Source organism: Lepidochelys kempii, chromosome 7 (assembly GCF_965140285.1).
Source record: "Lepidochelys kempii isolate rLepKem1 chromosome 7, rLepKem1.hap1, whole genome shotgun sequence".
Lineage (NCBI taxonomy): Eukaryota > Metazoa > Chordata > Testudines > Cheloniidae > Lepidochelys > Lepidochelys kempii.
The window spans coordinates 85,339,678-85,355,534 of record NC_136386.1 but is presented as its reverse complement, the minus strand read 5'-3'; the positions used below and the strand labels follow the sequence as shown (position 1 = coordinate 85,355,534).

At 41.0% G+C, this 15,857-nt stretch overlaps 1 protein-coding gene across 7 annotated transcripts in view; it reads left to right on the top strand.

The window, feature by feature from the left end:
* Positions 1 to 10,958, top strand: part of DNAJB12 (DnaJ heat shock protein family (Hsp40) member B12) — a 29,070-nt gene extending 18,112 nt beyond the window's left edge. For 2 of the 7 annotated variants that reach the window (XM_073353616.2, XM_073353619.2), the window contains 4 exons: positions 689 to 798; positions 2,703 to 2,875; positions 4,044 to 4,195; positions 5,636 to 7,659. In XM_073353616.2, coding sequence (XP_073209717.1) covers positions 689 to 798; positions 2,703 to 2,875; positions 4,044 to 4,165 — 405 coding nt within the window. In that variant the 3' untranslated portion in view covers positions 4,166 to 4,195; positions 5,636 to 7,659. Of the gene's footprint in view, positions 1 to 688; positions 799 to 2,702; positions 2,876 to 4,043; positions 4,206 to 5,635; positions 7,660 to 7,688 lie in introns of those variants that run through there. The other 5 variants (XR_012160006.2, XR_012160007.2, XR_012160005.2 and 2 more) reach the window with 5 other exon arrangements.
* Positions 10,959 to 15,857: the final 4,899 nt, after the last annotated feature.

Sequence of the window (15,857 nt, the reverse complement as noted above, 5' to 3'; positions counted from 1 at the left end):
ATTAATCTCTGGGCTGATCTACAGTATATTTTAAAAAATGGTATTGGGTGTTTTTTCTTAGGTCTTTGGGGCCAGATGTTCTGCACTAGAGTGGGGAGGGAATTTAAGAGATGAGGCAGAAAGGGAGGCAAACTCATCTTGCATATCATTGTAAAGGGGGAGCACTTTCTAAGGAATCTATCTAGTGCTGTGGTACTAGTCTCTACAGACTGACATGGATATGAAATACGCATTAGCAACTGTCCTAGAAATCTTTAAATATAACAATGTCATGAGTCCTTCCAAACTCACATTCAAGGCTTTTTTTTCCCACCCCCCCCCAAAAACGTGATGGTTGTTTGGGATGTGTAGCATGGCTTCAGTACTTTCAGGTATGCTTTCAAAGTAATGCTCAGGGATTTAACCCCATGACTGCCATCACTGTTGGAGGGAATCACTGGGCAGCGAAATCCCCACAAGCTGCTTTGGAAGTGTTCTCTTTACTCTTATTTTTATTTTTAAACCTCATTGAACAGTCAGTCCTGTTGCGTCTTTGACTAATGCAAAATGCAAAACACATTTCCCGCTCACATCAGTGGGATCAAGGACACAGTATGATTGGGTTTGCAAGGGAGGGTGAGATGCTAAATAGTCTTATGCATGTAAACTTATTGATGACATTCCATTGTATATTTCTGTTCCCCCTTAGGGTGGCCTTGGGTTGTTTGTCCAGCTGATGCCTATTCTCATCCTGATCATTGTTTCAGCTCTCAGCCAGATGATGGTCTCCAGTCCACCTTACAGTTTGAGCCACAGGCCGTTAGTACCCATAACTCTCATATATATTTAGCTTGGGGGTGGGCTGGGAACGGGAGGAGAAATTGGAAACAAGAATTGGTATGTTAGTGGTTGGGATCTTTGTGTTTTATTTTCACTTTTTGGTATGTTTTGTTTCCTTTCCTTTCCTAATGTTCCTCTTGCTTTCACATGCCCCATAACATTGTGTAACACCTGTAGTTGTTGAGAAGGATGACTTGGAGATCTGCCAGCACCCATTATCAATGAGCAAAAATAAACCCCTTTAATCCCATTTTTCTTCTTTGAGTGGCTATGCATATTCCCACGTATGGATATTGTGCCACCTCATGGTGCCTAACAGTAGAACCTTCTCCAAGAAGCAGCCATTAGAGCACTCACGCACCCCCTCCTACCTCTGCTGTCGGTGTCTCTGAATGTTCTGAGGATATATAAGAAGGTGCAGTGCCCTCTACTACCTCAGTTCCTTCTATCTGCTGTGCCAGATGGATGTGAACTACTCCAGTCCATTCAGATCCAGTTTTTTTCCATTCTTGCTGTCATGATAATTTAGTTAAGTGATAAATATAGATAGTTTAGTTATTTAGTAGCCCAGTTCCGGGTTATGTTGGGACTGAAGAAAAGAAGAAGCTGGGATTCAAGAGATGTTCTTCGTGCCCGGCTGTCTTCCTGGCCTTGAACAGCCACGTTAGGAGACAGACACATGCCACCAGGCATTTCAGAATTGTATTGCTTGTCTAACTCGGTTATAGGCTCCTCAGGTCATGTTCCTCCTCTGGTTTTTACAGTCAAATGATATATGCTTTGATTCTCTTCACATGTGCCCAAAATGTCATCTCCTTTCTTGACATAACACACAGGCATGGGGCTCAAGCTTGCGAAGAACCTAGGGCTCTGTTTTGAGTGGCAAGAAGGGTATGCTTAGGTTTCCCTTTTTTCAAATTACATTAAGCTAAACAGGAACAAGGCACTCTTGTTCTGAAATAAGTCTGCCAACGCATTAAGTTAATCAGGATCAACCTCATGTTTAGACAAGCCCTTGCTTAGTATATCTGGGTGACCCTACTGAGGGATGTATTTGTACATCTGCACTGTCTGAAGTGTCTGGTCAGTGAATCAGAAGAGAATACCTTTTGGAGGTATTCTCTGTCCTGGCTCTGTCTTGAATAAAGAGGGAAGGAATTGGAGAGGAGGAGGGTACGGGGAGAGGGGAACGTAGCTCCTTTCCTGCAGCAATAGTGGATACTGCGGCATGTTGCTAGGTAGAGCAATGTGTCACTCTTGGGGTTAACAGTAATCTGCAGTGAGAGGAGCTGAGGGTCTGTATTCATCAAGCAGACAGCCCTATTGAGCAAGCTTAGCTATCAGCAGTGTCTTTGTTCTACTTTGACCTACATTCTGACTTCATGCTGTGTACAAATATATTTCTGAAATACTGGTTTGTCTTAGTCTTCAGCTCGAGATCCATCAGCTTCAGAGATTCATAACCAGACACACACAGCATCTTTGGGGCACATCCTGAAGGAGAAGGGCTGCGTATTTGGGAAGGAAGTAGCAAAAAGTATTTCAAACACTAGCTGCTGAAGATTGTAATGAGCACTTAATTCTAAAACATATATGGAGTCCTCTGGCAGTCAACACCCAAGATACACCAATGTTCTGAAGCACACCCATGTAGCTCAGGGAAGAATTGATTGGTTGGGTAGGTAGGTTTTATTTCCACCTGGTAGAATGTTCCACTATGTCCATTCCACCAGAGATAAAACTCTCCTTACCAAAACAGCAAGTGTACAGGAAGGATATGTCCTTTGAGTAGATTAATAATGCTTATTAGTTGTTGCTTGTCCACAAATTTCTATTCTGTGTTTGAATAACATTTATTATTTTGGCTTTTCTCCCTGGACTAGGTCTGTGGGTCACATACACAGGAGAGTGACAGAGCACTTGAAAGTAGCTTACTATGTAGCTGAGAACTTTGTAGAAGAGTACACTGGTACAAACCTGAAAAATGTTGAGAGGAGCGTGGAAGACGATTACATTGCAAACCTCAGAAATAACTGCTGGAAGGAAAAGCAACAAAGTGAGTGGCATGGTGGGAGGAATGGAAACCTTTTGAGGACACTTTCTTAAAAGTCTGATTTGTTTTAGAAAAAAGTCCTTAAGGAGGAACTGAGATACATAAATCTCCGATAGTTCAATCATAATTTCATTGCTGTGTAGGACCTAAGGCAGCCCATCGGCCCTGTGTCTTCAACGGTTTGATGACAAATCGGTCACCTCTGTCCCGTATAATGTTTTTAAACAATAATATTCTAGAAATGATCAGTGTAGCAGCTCCATTCTGTGGAGCTCCTTTGCCATGTCAGTGGGATATGAACAGAATTCTCTGATTTCCTGAGGGATCAGGAAGGTAGGGCCAGGAGACTCTCAGGAGTTTCCTGATGTTTCCTTATTGCCCTGGGGGTTATCATTTCATTTTAGAAAAAAGTGATTTAGTGCTTACAAAGTGTATATCTTTACAGCCCCGTTATGTCTAACAAGCCATATCAGAGAGTCTACAAAGTGAAAAATGGAATCCTCGTCATTTTCAAGGTTTTTTTATGACTGTTTAACTCTAAAGAGTTATCATCAAAGATAACATTTTATTGACTCCACCCTCGATTGGCCCCTTTCTCAAATGCCTATATGATAGGTGATTACAGCTGCTTTGAACTAATGCTCAGTTTGGGATTTGTGTGTAAATACATTGGCATTGTTGTTTGTATGGGATAAAAAAGATTCCAAAGCTTTCTTGGATCCCCACAACATGCGAATTATCTTTCTCACCAAGAAGTGCTGAATGTGACACCCTGACATTGCTATTCTGAGTCAGCCAAAGTTGTTGCTGCAGAGCAATGCAACGGACCAAGCTAGAGTGATAAACTCTGATCCTCCATATTTCTTCTTTCCCACACTACCAGGCTACCCCTTATGTTACTCATTTAATTCACACTAGGGCTACTTCCAGTTCCCAGCACATATCTAAAACTTCCCTTAGGATGAGCCATTGAAGGGCTCAAAGATCACTTTTGTTCTGTTCCAAAGGACATCAGGTATTCCGTACCCTCTCGCTGTACTTCATCTGGCCTTGAAGAACTTGAGGACAGATCCTTTTCCCATTGAAATCAATGGGATGTTGAGGAGTTGAGACATCACACTTCACATCTTGGTGAATGATTGTTTTTAATGTTGGAATTTTTCCTTTTCAGAGGAAGGCTTGCTTTATCGAGCACGTTACTTTGGAGATTCAGATCTGTATCAAAGAGCACAGAGGATGGGCACCCCAAGCTGTAGCAGACTGTCTGAAGTTCAAGCCTCTATGCATGGATAGTCACTACTAGACCACTCAGCGGAGGTCTAAGTACGAGCTGGTGATTTTCCTGTGACACTGAAGCATGACACATCAATGATTTTCATACTTATTTAAATGTCTAATTGAGATCTAGATCTCCATGTGTCTCTCCTCTCAATGTGCATGTGTAACAAGGAGAAAGCATAACCCTCTGTCAAGCATATACACCTTCACTGGGATGGTTGGTTTAATTTGCATGCCAGCACCTCAAATGCTCTTCCAGTTCACATCTGTTTCTTAGCATTGCTGGTGTCAGCTCTCTGGGAGCAAAGTGAAAGGCCTGGCTATGTTTGCGAGTCAGCTGAGTTCTTGTCAAGCATCCATTTGAGACAATGTCACTTTTTGCTTTGGCTGGTCAGAAGTTGTTCCCCTTATCAAGCATTTATCAGATTGGGCAACTGGCAGTCACATTTCTAATGCCCGTTTTTGTTGCTCTATTCCCTATTTTATTGTACCATGGCACTTGAAGAAATACGATAACAGGGAAGAGATTTCTGTAAGATAGATGTTTCATGTCCCTCTGTCGTCTTCCCTAGACACTCAGTGAAACCAAACCAAACTCTCACTCTATGCAGCAGGTTGTAAAGGTAACTCACTTCATTGAATTGGGAGTCAGGGAGAAGCCAGCTGAGAGTGCTGGAGACTCATGGTGTCTTCGCAGCACAATAGCGTGGTAAACCTGATGAACCAGAGTGGTATGGTGGCAGTTCAAATGGCATAAACGAACGTAGCACTAGATTACTCACAGGAGTGCTGTGTGCAAATAAATTAAAATTTGGCCCAGGGTATGGAGTCTCTTCCCTCGGTCATTATTAGGTCTGATTTTTTGCAAAGGCAGGAGGCTTCACCCATCAGCAACTAACAGGATGAATGTAAAACACACAGGCTTTCCCCATCTCTCACAAATTTAATTAAAAGCAGGGGCTTGTTAGTGGGGAACAAAATGACACTTAGCACCATATTTTCAGATGCACGCACACCCATTACACCTTAGTTATCTTGTATGTCAGACATCTGGTCACCTAAGTTGTGTACCCAAGTAAGTTAGGAGGGCTAGGGTTGGGTTTTTTGTTTTGTTTTTCGGCAAGTGGCGCACATTTGAAAATTTAGTCCTTCAAGTCCGTTCTGAGCTCAGGTGTCTGCCATTTTTGAGTGTGTCTTGCATTTGGGATTTTTCTTTTTTTTTTATATGCCCTGTACCCTGTTTTGATAACTGTTCCTCTTATTAAATGGAAATATTTTAATTAACTTTGTCACTTTCTCTCTAACTCAGCATATCTCTGTGTATCCATGGTCTAATGAAGAGTGTAGCTGTAAAATAAAGAACTACTTTAGCATTTTTCAGTTAGACATGTTACCTGTAATTTGGGGAGGTGGGTGGGGAAGGTGTTTTCTGTTAAATGGTTACCATGGATTGGAGACTGACACAGTTACCACTTTTATTCCCAGACTCTTGAAATGCCTGAAGACTTTTGGCGAAGTGCACTGAGCCAAGGTGACAGACTTTATATTTAAAGAATCAAACCTTAAATTAAAGTGGAATTGGAGAATTAGCAACGCACAACTGCCCTCTCTCTTCTCTCTCTCTCTCTCTCTCCAATGTTAGATGCAGCAGGCAGCAGTTAGGAAATAAAGCTGCCTGTCTTCTCCCCTTCTTTCCAACACCACTAGAGTGCGACAGTCTAGTCTCTCCTAGGATACAGCAACCATGAGAACAAGTGTAGAATAAAAAAACAAACTGCAGCAAGCCGTGAAGCAGAAGGAGACCCTTCCATGATTGCACTGGTCACTTCGAACGGAGAGAGAAATTGGAAGATTTTTTTAGGACTAAAAACCAATTAATAAGAAAAGAATCTATCTATTTAGAATTAATTTATAGCTGTATGTATGTTGTACTTTTAAACTATGCAGGGATTGGATTAAATTATTTAGTTTTCTGCCCAATTTAGTAAACTGTAAAGTGTGAACTCTAACCTGTTTTGGGGGGCCATCCAGCCCTGCAGAACTATCCAATTTCAGGTTGTCATTTGATGACCCTTTACATTTATTTTATTTTTTTTATGTTGTTGAGGAAAATATAATTTTGTGACTGAGTTTTTTTTATAAAAGAATCTCAAATTCTGTAGAAAGAAGATTTCTTAAAATTGACCAGACTTCTGATTTGTTTTTGCTATATTAATTTAATTGGTAGCAGTCAACTGAGTGCTGGATTCTTGTACGGCAAGGAGAGGATTATTGTAAATGGTCTTAGCTCATCAGTGTTCAGTTTGGTTTGTGTGTGTGTGCGTGTAACTTTTTTTTCCAGAGTCTGCTTTATTTCTGCCTTGTAATCAGTGTGCAGCATTAGTTCTGTAAACAGGGCTTGCCACGAGCTATATCCTTTTGTTCTTCTCGTTCCTGAACTCAGAGTTCTTCATCCAGCAGACTGCTAACTGTAATATGGCTGTTACCTTGCCATAACACTTCCGATGTTTCAACCTGTATTGACATCCCAAAAAAACAGAGTCTTTGATTCTTGTGAAAGAAGTTTTGGTGGGGAGATCAGAAAGGGGGATGATTAATTTTCAGTTGCTTAATTGGGCTTTGACGCATCTGACAGTGTAGTGTAGATCACACTACATTTTACCCATTTTACAGCAATGGTTTTGCCCATCATTCATTTTAGAAGAAGAAATTATGCTGCTAAAAGCCTTAGGTTTACTTGCTTGAGCAAGCAGGACTTGGATTAGAGCAACAGGATAGCGCTCAAGGTTATTCTAAACCTAGCGTATCTCTTTGACACATGAAGTGAGAGAGGCAAAAGTTGAATGAGCTAAGTTACCATTAATGGCACAAACTGGATTCTTCTCTACCCTGATGTTAATTTTTGCCTAAAGACGTTTCCTATAAGAACAGTTTTCAGAGTTCCCTTATGGTGTAATTTATCAAAATAGCAATGGCTGCCAAGTAAGGTGGTAAAGGGCTGGGAGAAAAGTGAAAGGCCAGATGGGTTTATTTCTCTTTGTTTGAAATTGACCAGCTCTATTTTTTAACTGGATATTTATGTAGCAAAATGGTTCTGAGCCCTCCTGTTCATTGCAAGCCTTACTATCCACGACTGTGGTGTATCTGATCTGATTTCAAGTTTTAAAAGATATCCCCCAGATTTTTGGAGAGGGGTATGGTGGAAATAAAATATTTTGGAATAAATGCTGTTTACAGAGGCACAAGAGCTACCCAGCATTAAGAGATGTTGGAGGGGAAATGTGAGAGACAACTCATGTTTGCAAAAGGTGCTGACATCTTGTAAAAATGGCACTCCTGCTCCAGTGCCCATCCAACCAAATCTTTTGATTTCTCAAGTAGATATCCATGGATGGTAAGCGCTATGTGCAATAAAGCATAGATCCTAAAGGATACTCACAGAATCTGTATTTCTTGATTTAGAATTAATTATACAATTGTACATCTATAAATAAATGTTTATTATGTGAGAGACTCTGACTGCGTTTGTGCCCCTCAGGGTCTGCTGTGTTGTGTGCTGACAGAAGTAATGAGTGGGGAAACAAGTCAGAGATGAGGCCAGTTACCGTTTCTGACATGTCACCTGTGAGACTGAGGAATGCCCCCTAACGATGAATTATGCTGAGTTGATGCAAGATTTTTTTTCTGCTGACCACAACTGCTGCCTTCCAAGGTTGGCAAAGTCCAACCAGCAGTGGCAATGGAGATTAAGCATTCTGCAGGCACAGACAGCAAGAGCTGGAGAGCTTCCTAGTATTGTGTGTGGAAAGCTACTGTATACTAAAAATTAGAATTTAAATGATCCGGTCTGTCTAGTTTGTGGGGAATTATACTGTGAATTTGAATATGCCAGTTTTCCATACAAAGTCCAGTTCTGCCATTAGCAATTTCATCCTCCCTCAATGGTTTTCTGTTTATGATAAATGTGGTTTTAAAAAACAAAAAAAACCCACCATGTAGATTCCCCAAAAGGAGCCAGGAATTTGTGAATATTAAGTCAAGCTGTAATATTTAAAGATCAGGATTGAGATTTTTCAAAGGTGACTCTGGGATTTAGATACAACTACCATTAACTTCAATGGGAATTGGCTGTTCAGATTCCATAGTTGGCTTTGAAAATCTCAACCCAGAGCTCCTATAAGTAGCAGAGGGAAATGTATGACCTTTGGTAGAGAAGGGACCATTGTAGTTCTGGGTTATAACTTGTTTCAACACTTCTGAGCCACCCATTACAGTATCTTGCTGCTGAATGACTAGTTAGTTTGCAGGAGAAGAAACTCCCTCGGTAAGATACTGCTCTTTTGCCTTGGGCTACAGCATTTTACTAGTGCTATTATATTCAATAACAGTGAGCACTTTAAAGAACAAATATTTAATTCTCAGCAGTTCAGCATTCATGAACAACCTGACAATAACAAATCAGTACCACTATATGATAGAGGAAAACTAATTCATTAAGGAAAGAGTAGTCATTAGTTTCACAATTTCAAGGAGCAGTTCTAATACCTTGCCCTGACCTCTTGCAACAGAATGACACCTCTGATGTTGTTTGTTTCAAACATTACAGCTAGGCCCAAGGAATCAAAATCCATCCTAGCATAACTCCATTAACTTCACCGGAGTTACACCGGGAACAATTTGATCCATGGTTAAGCAATAAGCTGAATGTGGTTATATGGAACTGTAGTGCTGGACACTGCATCACTTGCACAACCATAAGAGAGTTCCCATTCTACAAAAGATGGGATTTACTCCCTTTCTGTTTGTACAAGAAGAAAAAACTGCCCCTGTTCTCTTAAAATGTTGTTCCCCTGTTTAAAGCCTTTAGGATCTACATAGGAAAATTGAAATTGCAGGTTACTGACATGCTGTTCACTGACATACCAACATAGTGTTCCCAACTAATCAGAACATAATCAACGGCGTGATTTAAAAATAATGAATAGTATCCTGTAAAATGTTTGCATTTGTGCAGACATATTGGTGCTCATGGGCCTGACCAAGCTTCCACTGCAATCAATAGGTGTCTGTCTATTGACTTCAGAGGGAGTTGGATCAGGCCCTAACTCCTTTGTAATAATAATAATACCTAGCTCTTATATAGTAAAGCTCTTTACAAAGGAAATAAAAAGGTGGTATCAGGCTGCAGCCACTGGAGGGTGACATGACCACATGCATCTGAATAAAACTCAATCCATCTATTAGGGTGATGGATAAACATGCAGATAGTGGTAAGATGTACACCCACACACAGGTTGCATTTGGCTTTTGATGTAAAGCAATCCAATCCACACACATTGGAACAAATTGGGCTGGATGGGGTTGTGATGAGAGAGTTTAAGCTTTTTCTACAGACCAAGTTGTAGCTGTCATTCAAAGACCATTCTTTCACCACTTTTAAAATCTGCAAAGAAAGGTTGCTTTGTTACTTTCTTCTTTAGCTCCCAAACTGACTACTTGTATGAGGCATCTCACTAAGCTTTCTGTTCTAGTTAGGTTTTTAGGCTACTCCCATCACCATGGTATCTGAGCTGGCCCTTAGTATGGGATTATAAACAGCACACTAGTATACACACCTTTCTTATATGAAGACTAGAGGAAAAAGCAGACTGACCAAAGCACATTAAAGGTCAAAAGGGACATTGAGAGCATGGGGGCGGGAGGTGACATTGGTAGTCAGAAGAGTGACTAAACAATGTTAATGTACCTTCTCCCTTTCAATCTTGTCTTTTTCTGTTTAGCAAATTTTCCTTTTACCGTTTAAATGGAGCTGAACTTTACTGTGTCTATTTTGTTAAATTCAAAAGTACTAATCTCTTTTGTCTGTGTCATATCTTTAATACGGGTCTGGGAGTAGTACTTATTACTGAACTCCTGTGGCTGGAGCACGACCATTGCTCTTTGTAGATGTTACAGAAATAATGGGCTCTGTTTAATTTCCAGGTGATGTTTATAGATTTTTAAAATGTCTCTTAGGATTTATCTCTCTCACCATGTACTTGAAAAGAAACTTCAAACAAGTTTAAAGACTTTCGTACATGAAATTGCCAAAGGCTGGCAAATATTGAGTGTCTAATGTCTGAACTGTACCAACTAGAGATGGAAGACCTAGCATGTCATTCAGCTCATCGCCCTGCTAATGCAGTTTGTTCCCATGATACATGCTCAAGTGCTATGTTCAGTCCAGCTTTAAAAAAACTTAAACTCACACTTACTTCCCTGAGGAGACTATTCCACGGCATAAAGCAGGGAACTTCTCCCTGATGCTCAACATATGTCTCTTGTTGCTAAAGTTCATTCTAGAACTCCTAATCCTTGTTGTTTGTTTACTTATTTAGTTATTATTTGTATTACAAAGGTGCCTTGTTCTGCCCTGAACTATTCCTCTCCCTCCATGGTGTTGATATACTTGTAGAAAGTTAGTGTTTGGAGCTGAGTTAAATTTTATTGTGGGTTGAGTGAAAACCTCGTTGAAACTGATGTGTGAATGTACCTTTCTCTCAAGATAGTTGGGAGACAGTTAAGGGACCACTCCTAAAACAAGCCCTACCAGCGCCAGCCCAAGAGACAAGCAGAGGCAAGAAGCAAGAAAACCAAGCAGTAACCAGTGAGCACAATGTAACCCAGGAAAAAAGCTAGTGAGAAATCTGGCTAAAGAGGCTTGGGGCTATAAACTAAGAAAATGCTCCTTTTGTTCTTGGTTTTTCCTCCTGTGTTAAGAGAAGCAGGACTTTGTACATTCCTTGTAAATAAACAAGATTTAATCAAAGTATCAGACTCCATCAATTTCTACTTCAAACTGGAATATCCCCAGAAGGCAGAACCCTGAATTGTGACTAGCTACTCAGGTCAAAAAAAGGCAACTTTATCATCTCTCCTCCACCATATAGCTAAGATCTACATATTCAGTTATTTTAATTAATAATCCAGTCCACTTCCCCACACACACACACTCACCATTCTCTGAATTCTTTCCTACTTATTAACATCTTTCTGTCTCACACTGTAGTATTCTATATGCAGTGTCAGTACAGGCCTGATCTGTGAGGCCTTAATGTGTACTGCCCAAAATTACATTGCCTTATTTTGCCACCATATTATGCTGTAAAATAACCTGCTTTGCTATCTGATTTACTTTCCGCTTTACTATTTTCCAGGTGTCACCCTTCTATTGTGTATTGTCTTCAATAATTATTACACTGATGTGTGTTTGCATTTTTCTAGGCTGACTCTCTCTATTTTTGCCTGTATATCTAATCCCTCCTGTTGTTTCTCTGTACTCTTGGTGTTAATCACCCCTCCCAATTTAGTGTTCTTTGAGAACTTCATGTGCTGTTTGTTTATCCTATCTTTCAAAACATTAACAAAGATATAAATGCAAGTGCTGGGAGGCTGGGAGGAATGTATATTTCCTGGTATGCCTAAGGCCTGGAGCCAGTGCTGTAGTTAGCTACAGTGAATGGTGGCTGAAAAACAGGAGAAAGCTACCGAATATAAAAAAGGGGGCTTGAGATTTGCCTTTTGTTAAATTGACCAAAAGATATGGAGGAAACTAGCAATTTTGAAAGCTGCCTCCTTTCATGCAATCGATTCCCTGGCTGCATTTCCTGTTCCCAGGATGGCAAAATGACAGCTCTGTCTTAAAAATTATATTTGACACTTTTTCAAGGTATGGTCAGTGATTTATTACATTCCTTGTAATGCGATGTAGAGATAAGAGTATTCAACAGTCTTCCTTTAAAGCTGCCTCTAAAGTCTAAACCATGGGTAATCAATTGTTTTTTGTCAAGGTCTAAATTTCTCGGTCAAGGTCCAGACTCCAGAGAAAATAATACAATAATAATAATAATGATACATAAATAAAAAGATTTTTCAGTCCCTTCAAAAGTGTGTGGCAGTCTGGATTTGGCCCATGATCTGCCTATTGACTACACCAGCTCTAAAAGCTGCTGATTGGATGTATTAACATCCTGAGCTCTGTGCCTGATGTGACGTGTTAACATGCATTTTTGTAGTTTACTTCATTTTATATTTTAAATGAAAAGTTTTATGCAATGTTAACACCTAATTAAAGTGTGTGCATGCATGCACACGTGCAGAAACTAATTTTAATCTGTCCTCTCTGCAATATAGTGGGGGAATGAATAAATGGCAGTAATCTAGTGACTTGCATTATTACTTAACGCACTGCAATGTGTGAGACCCAGGTCAAGGAAGGCAGTCGCCCTGTGAATTGTGTCTGATTGGACCTGGAAGGGTGGAGAAGCAGAGGCTCTTGACCTGCCTTTGTTATGAGGGGAAATTAGTTAGCTGTGAATAAGACGCACTTCCTCCTGGTGGTGTGAGCTTGCTGTAAACTGTAGCAAAGAGATAGCAGAAGGAGTAGTGGGAGGCAAGGAACTGGGGATTGCTGGGATTAAGGGTTCAGTGAAATGATCCAAACCTAGCTCAAGAGTCTTCCTATTTTCCATGCCTTTTTATGGATCTCATTGCTGAACTTCTTGCCTCCCACCTAATAGAAGCCCTGCAAGCTCATTCAGGCTTGTCACATGCTGATTTGATATGACCCATGCCCAAGGCAGATAACACTAAAATGCACACCCAACAAAAAGACTTCTGGCCATTCTCCTGTCACTAGTAGTAATGAATAATAAAAAAAAAAATAATCAGCAGAAGAAATTTAGTTATAGAATAAACTCAAATTAGTTCCATAAGACAGCTCAGTCTTTGTGTAATTCTATTGACTACAATGGCGTTAAGCTTTCTTGCCTGGGGCTGAATGTGCCCTGTGAATGTGACTGAATCAGTCTATTTCTTCTCTATGAGGACTGGTAGAACTTCCGGGAGCAGCCAGTTTATTGCAGGGCTTTTCTTGAGCTTCTGTAGCCAGACAATGGTGCTATGATATCTTTTCCCACCCCCTTTTTCCTATGATGGGGTCCTGTAGTGTGCCCTAGATGCCTTGACAGAATGTGAAAACACTTTGTTTGCCTTTTGGTTTTATTTGTTTGAGGGCTTAATCCACTGATAACCTTATCGGGCTCACCTGAAGTCAGGTTTGTGTGTTCAGGGCTTTTTGTTTGAATATGAAAGTCTGTGGCCTTTTTCCCACCCCTTTTCTTTGTCCATAAGGGATGCCCTCATTTGACCTGTCTCATGCTTTGTCTTGGGTTTCCCTGAGACAAGAATTCTGCTCAGTTACATTGGGAATCATAGAATCATAGAATATTAGGGTTGGAAGAGACCTCAGGAGGTCATCTAGTCCAACCCCCTGCTCAAAGCAGGACCAACACCAACTAAATCATCCCAGCTAAGGCATTGTCAAGCCAGGCCTTAAAAATCTCTAAGGATGGAGATTACACCACCTCCCTAGGTAACCCATTCCAGTGCTTCACCACCCTCCTAGTGAAACAGTATTTCCTAAATCAATGGTAACAACAAGGAGTCCGGTAGTACTTAAAGACTAACAGATTTATTTAGGCATAAGCTTTTGCGGGTAAAAACCCAACTTCTTAAGATGCATGTTAAATCAATGGTGTTACTCTAGGCTTAGAGGGGTGTGGGTGAGAGCAAGAATGGTCTAATGGTTAGGCATCAGCCTAGGACTTTAGAGAGAGGGATTCAGTTCCTTGTTCTCTGCAGGCCTCGGGAGTGACCTCGGGCAGTTCACTTCATCTCTCTGCTGTGGATCCCCACGAGAAAAATAGCACTTCCCTGTCTCACAGGGGTGTTGTGAGGACAAATATGTTAGATGGTGGGACAGTCAGATAGTACAGTAATGGGGCCACACATACACATTTGCCTGTTGCCTTCTCTGGCATTACTTTTTCTCTTCAGTGCTCCTACCCATCTGAACAACTGTTTAACCATCCGTTGGACCACACTTCTTGGATGGCCTTATGGAACTCTAGATCTATGATTAATAGACTTCAGGGGGTCATGGATCTATGCTGAACTTCTTTCACAGCACTGTCAGCTGGCACGGAGGTGGCAGATACACCCCAAGGTTTTTCCAGCTGGTGTCCAGCTTTTTGTTCACATGGCATAGATAGGTTCCTTGCTGGTTCAGGGTGGTCCACTGTAGCACTTGGCCTATATTGTGTACTGTCTCACTGATCAGCTTTTGTAGCTAGGAAGCTTCAGTAGTGCAATTCAGCCCTGAAGACACTAGTGTTACCAATCCCAAATGTCCAAAAGTTAAGTCAAACCACCAAAATCATGAGATTTTTTTAAAAATTTAAAAAAAAAATCAGTGTCTTGTAGGTCCTTTATCTTTGCCTTTAAACTCCGCTCCCGTTTTAAGTTCTTCTACGGACCAATGAAGAAACTTGCTTTTTTTTTAAATGAAAGCTGACATTCTCATGCCTCCAGGAACTATCATGCCTCCAGGAACTAAGGCTTTTAACAAAACACCCACTATCATAAGACTCTCAGTCAAATCAGGAGAGTTGGTAATATTGAAGTACATGGAATGAGCCTGGATTTTCAGACTTCCTTCGGTGATATAGGCTTCAGATTTTATTCGCTCAGTCCCTCCCAGTGGCAAAGTACCTGCAGTTAATTTGTTCCTCTGTGTAGCAAAAGCAGATAAGGAGCCTTATAGACTAGCCCCTGTGGTAGCCTGAGGTAAAATTGGTAGGCCGCAATGCTCATGATAATAGTGTTTCTTATGGCTCACTATAACCCTGGTCAAGTAGCAAGGCATTCAGGAGTTCATAGCTCCCAGGCATCAATGGGAAGAGAAAGCTGCTGGGAAGGGGGAAGCAGGATATAAATAAGCATCCTTCCATCATGAAGAGGAGAGATTAGTAACTGCTGGTGGGGCTCCTTGAAGTGGAAGTGAGCAGGGACTAAGAATAAGTGTGGAGAACAGCCTAGGAGGGAAACTGATAGAAGGCAGGAGACTAGAGATGTGAGAGCTATGTGGGGGAAGGGAAGCAGTGGTGGTTTTTATTTGGAGTATAGAGCTGCTTCATAGTCTAGAGCCCCAGGGTTTGAACTTGTGGTAGAGGAAGAACAAGGCTGTCTCCTGTAACTCGGGGTGGGCTGGTGATATCTCTGACTGTAAGAAGGACTTCGTTGAGTGAACCCATGCAAACAAAGGGAAAAGATCATGCTGGCCCTAGAGATGGGATTGTGGTCTAGGTAAGGTAAATAACTTTAGACCCCTGCAACCAAGCAAAGAAGATTGTATGGATCTGACAGACAGAATTGGGGCTGGGGAAGGTAAAGGACTGTCTTCCTGTTTCATGTGGACTCTTTAGTCTGGCAGGAGGGCTAATTTATACACAGCAAGAGGGGACACTACCCCATGGAGACAGGAGAAAGTGAGGCAGTGGTCACATCTGACAGTGAGAGGTAAGTTATTTGCCTATGATAGACCTATAAATATGCTTGGTGCTCTACGAACATATGAGATTATAGGTACCTAGTCAAGAGAGCTTAAAACATATGTGCACAAAAAAGAAGGGTTAGAACATTTTAAAATGAATAGAGCATACTTACAAGTGCCATATCTTACTGCTTCTTTACCCTTGCCTGTTCCTGTTTCATGTTAACCCTTGCCTAGAAGTGTACCTGGAAACCATAGAAGCTTATTGTTCTGGAATAGCAGAAGAAAAAATCCAGAGAGGCTCAAAAAGTGGCATTTCAAGAATGACCCTCCAGG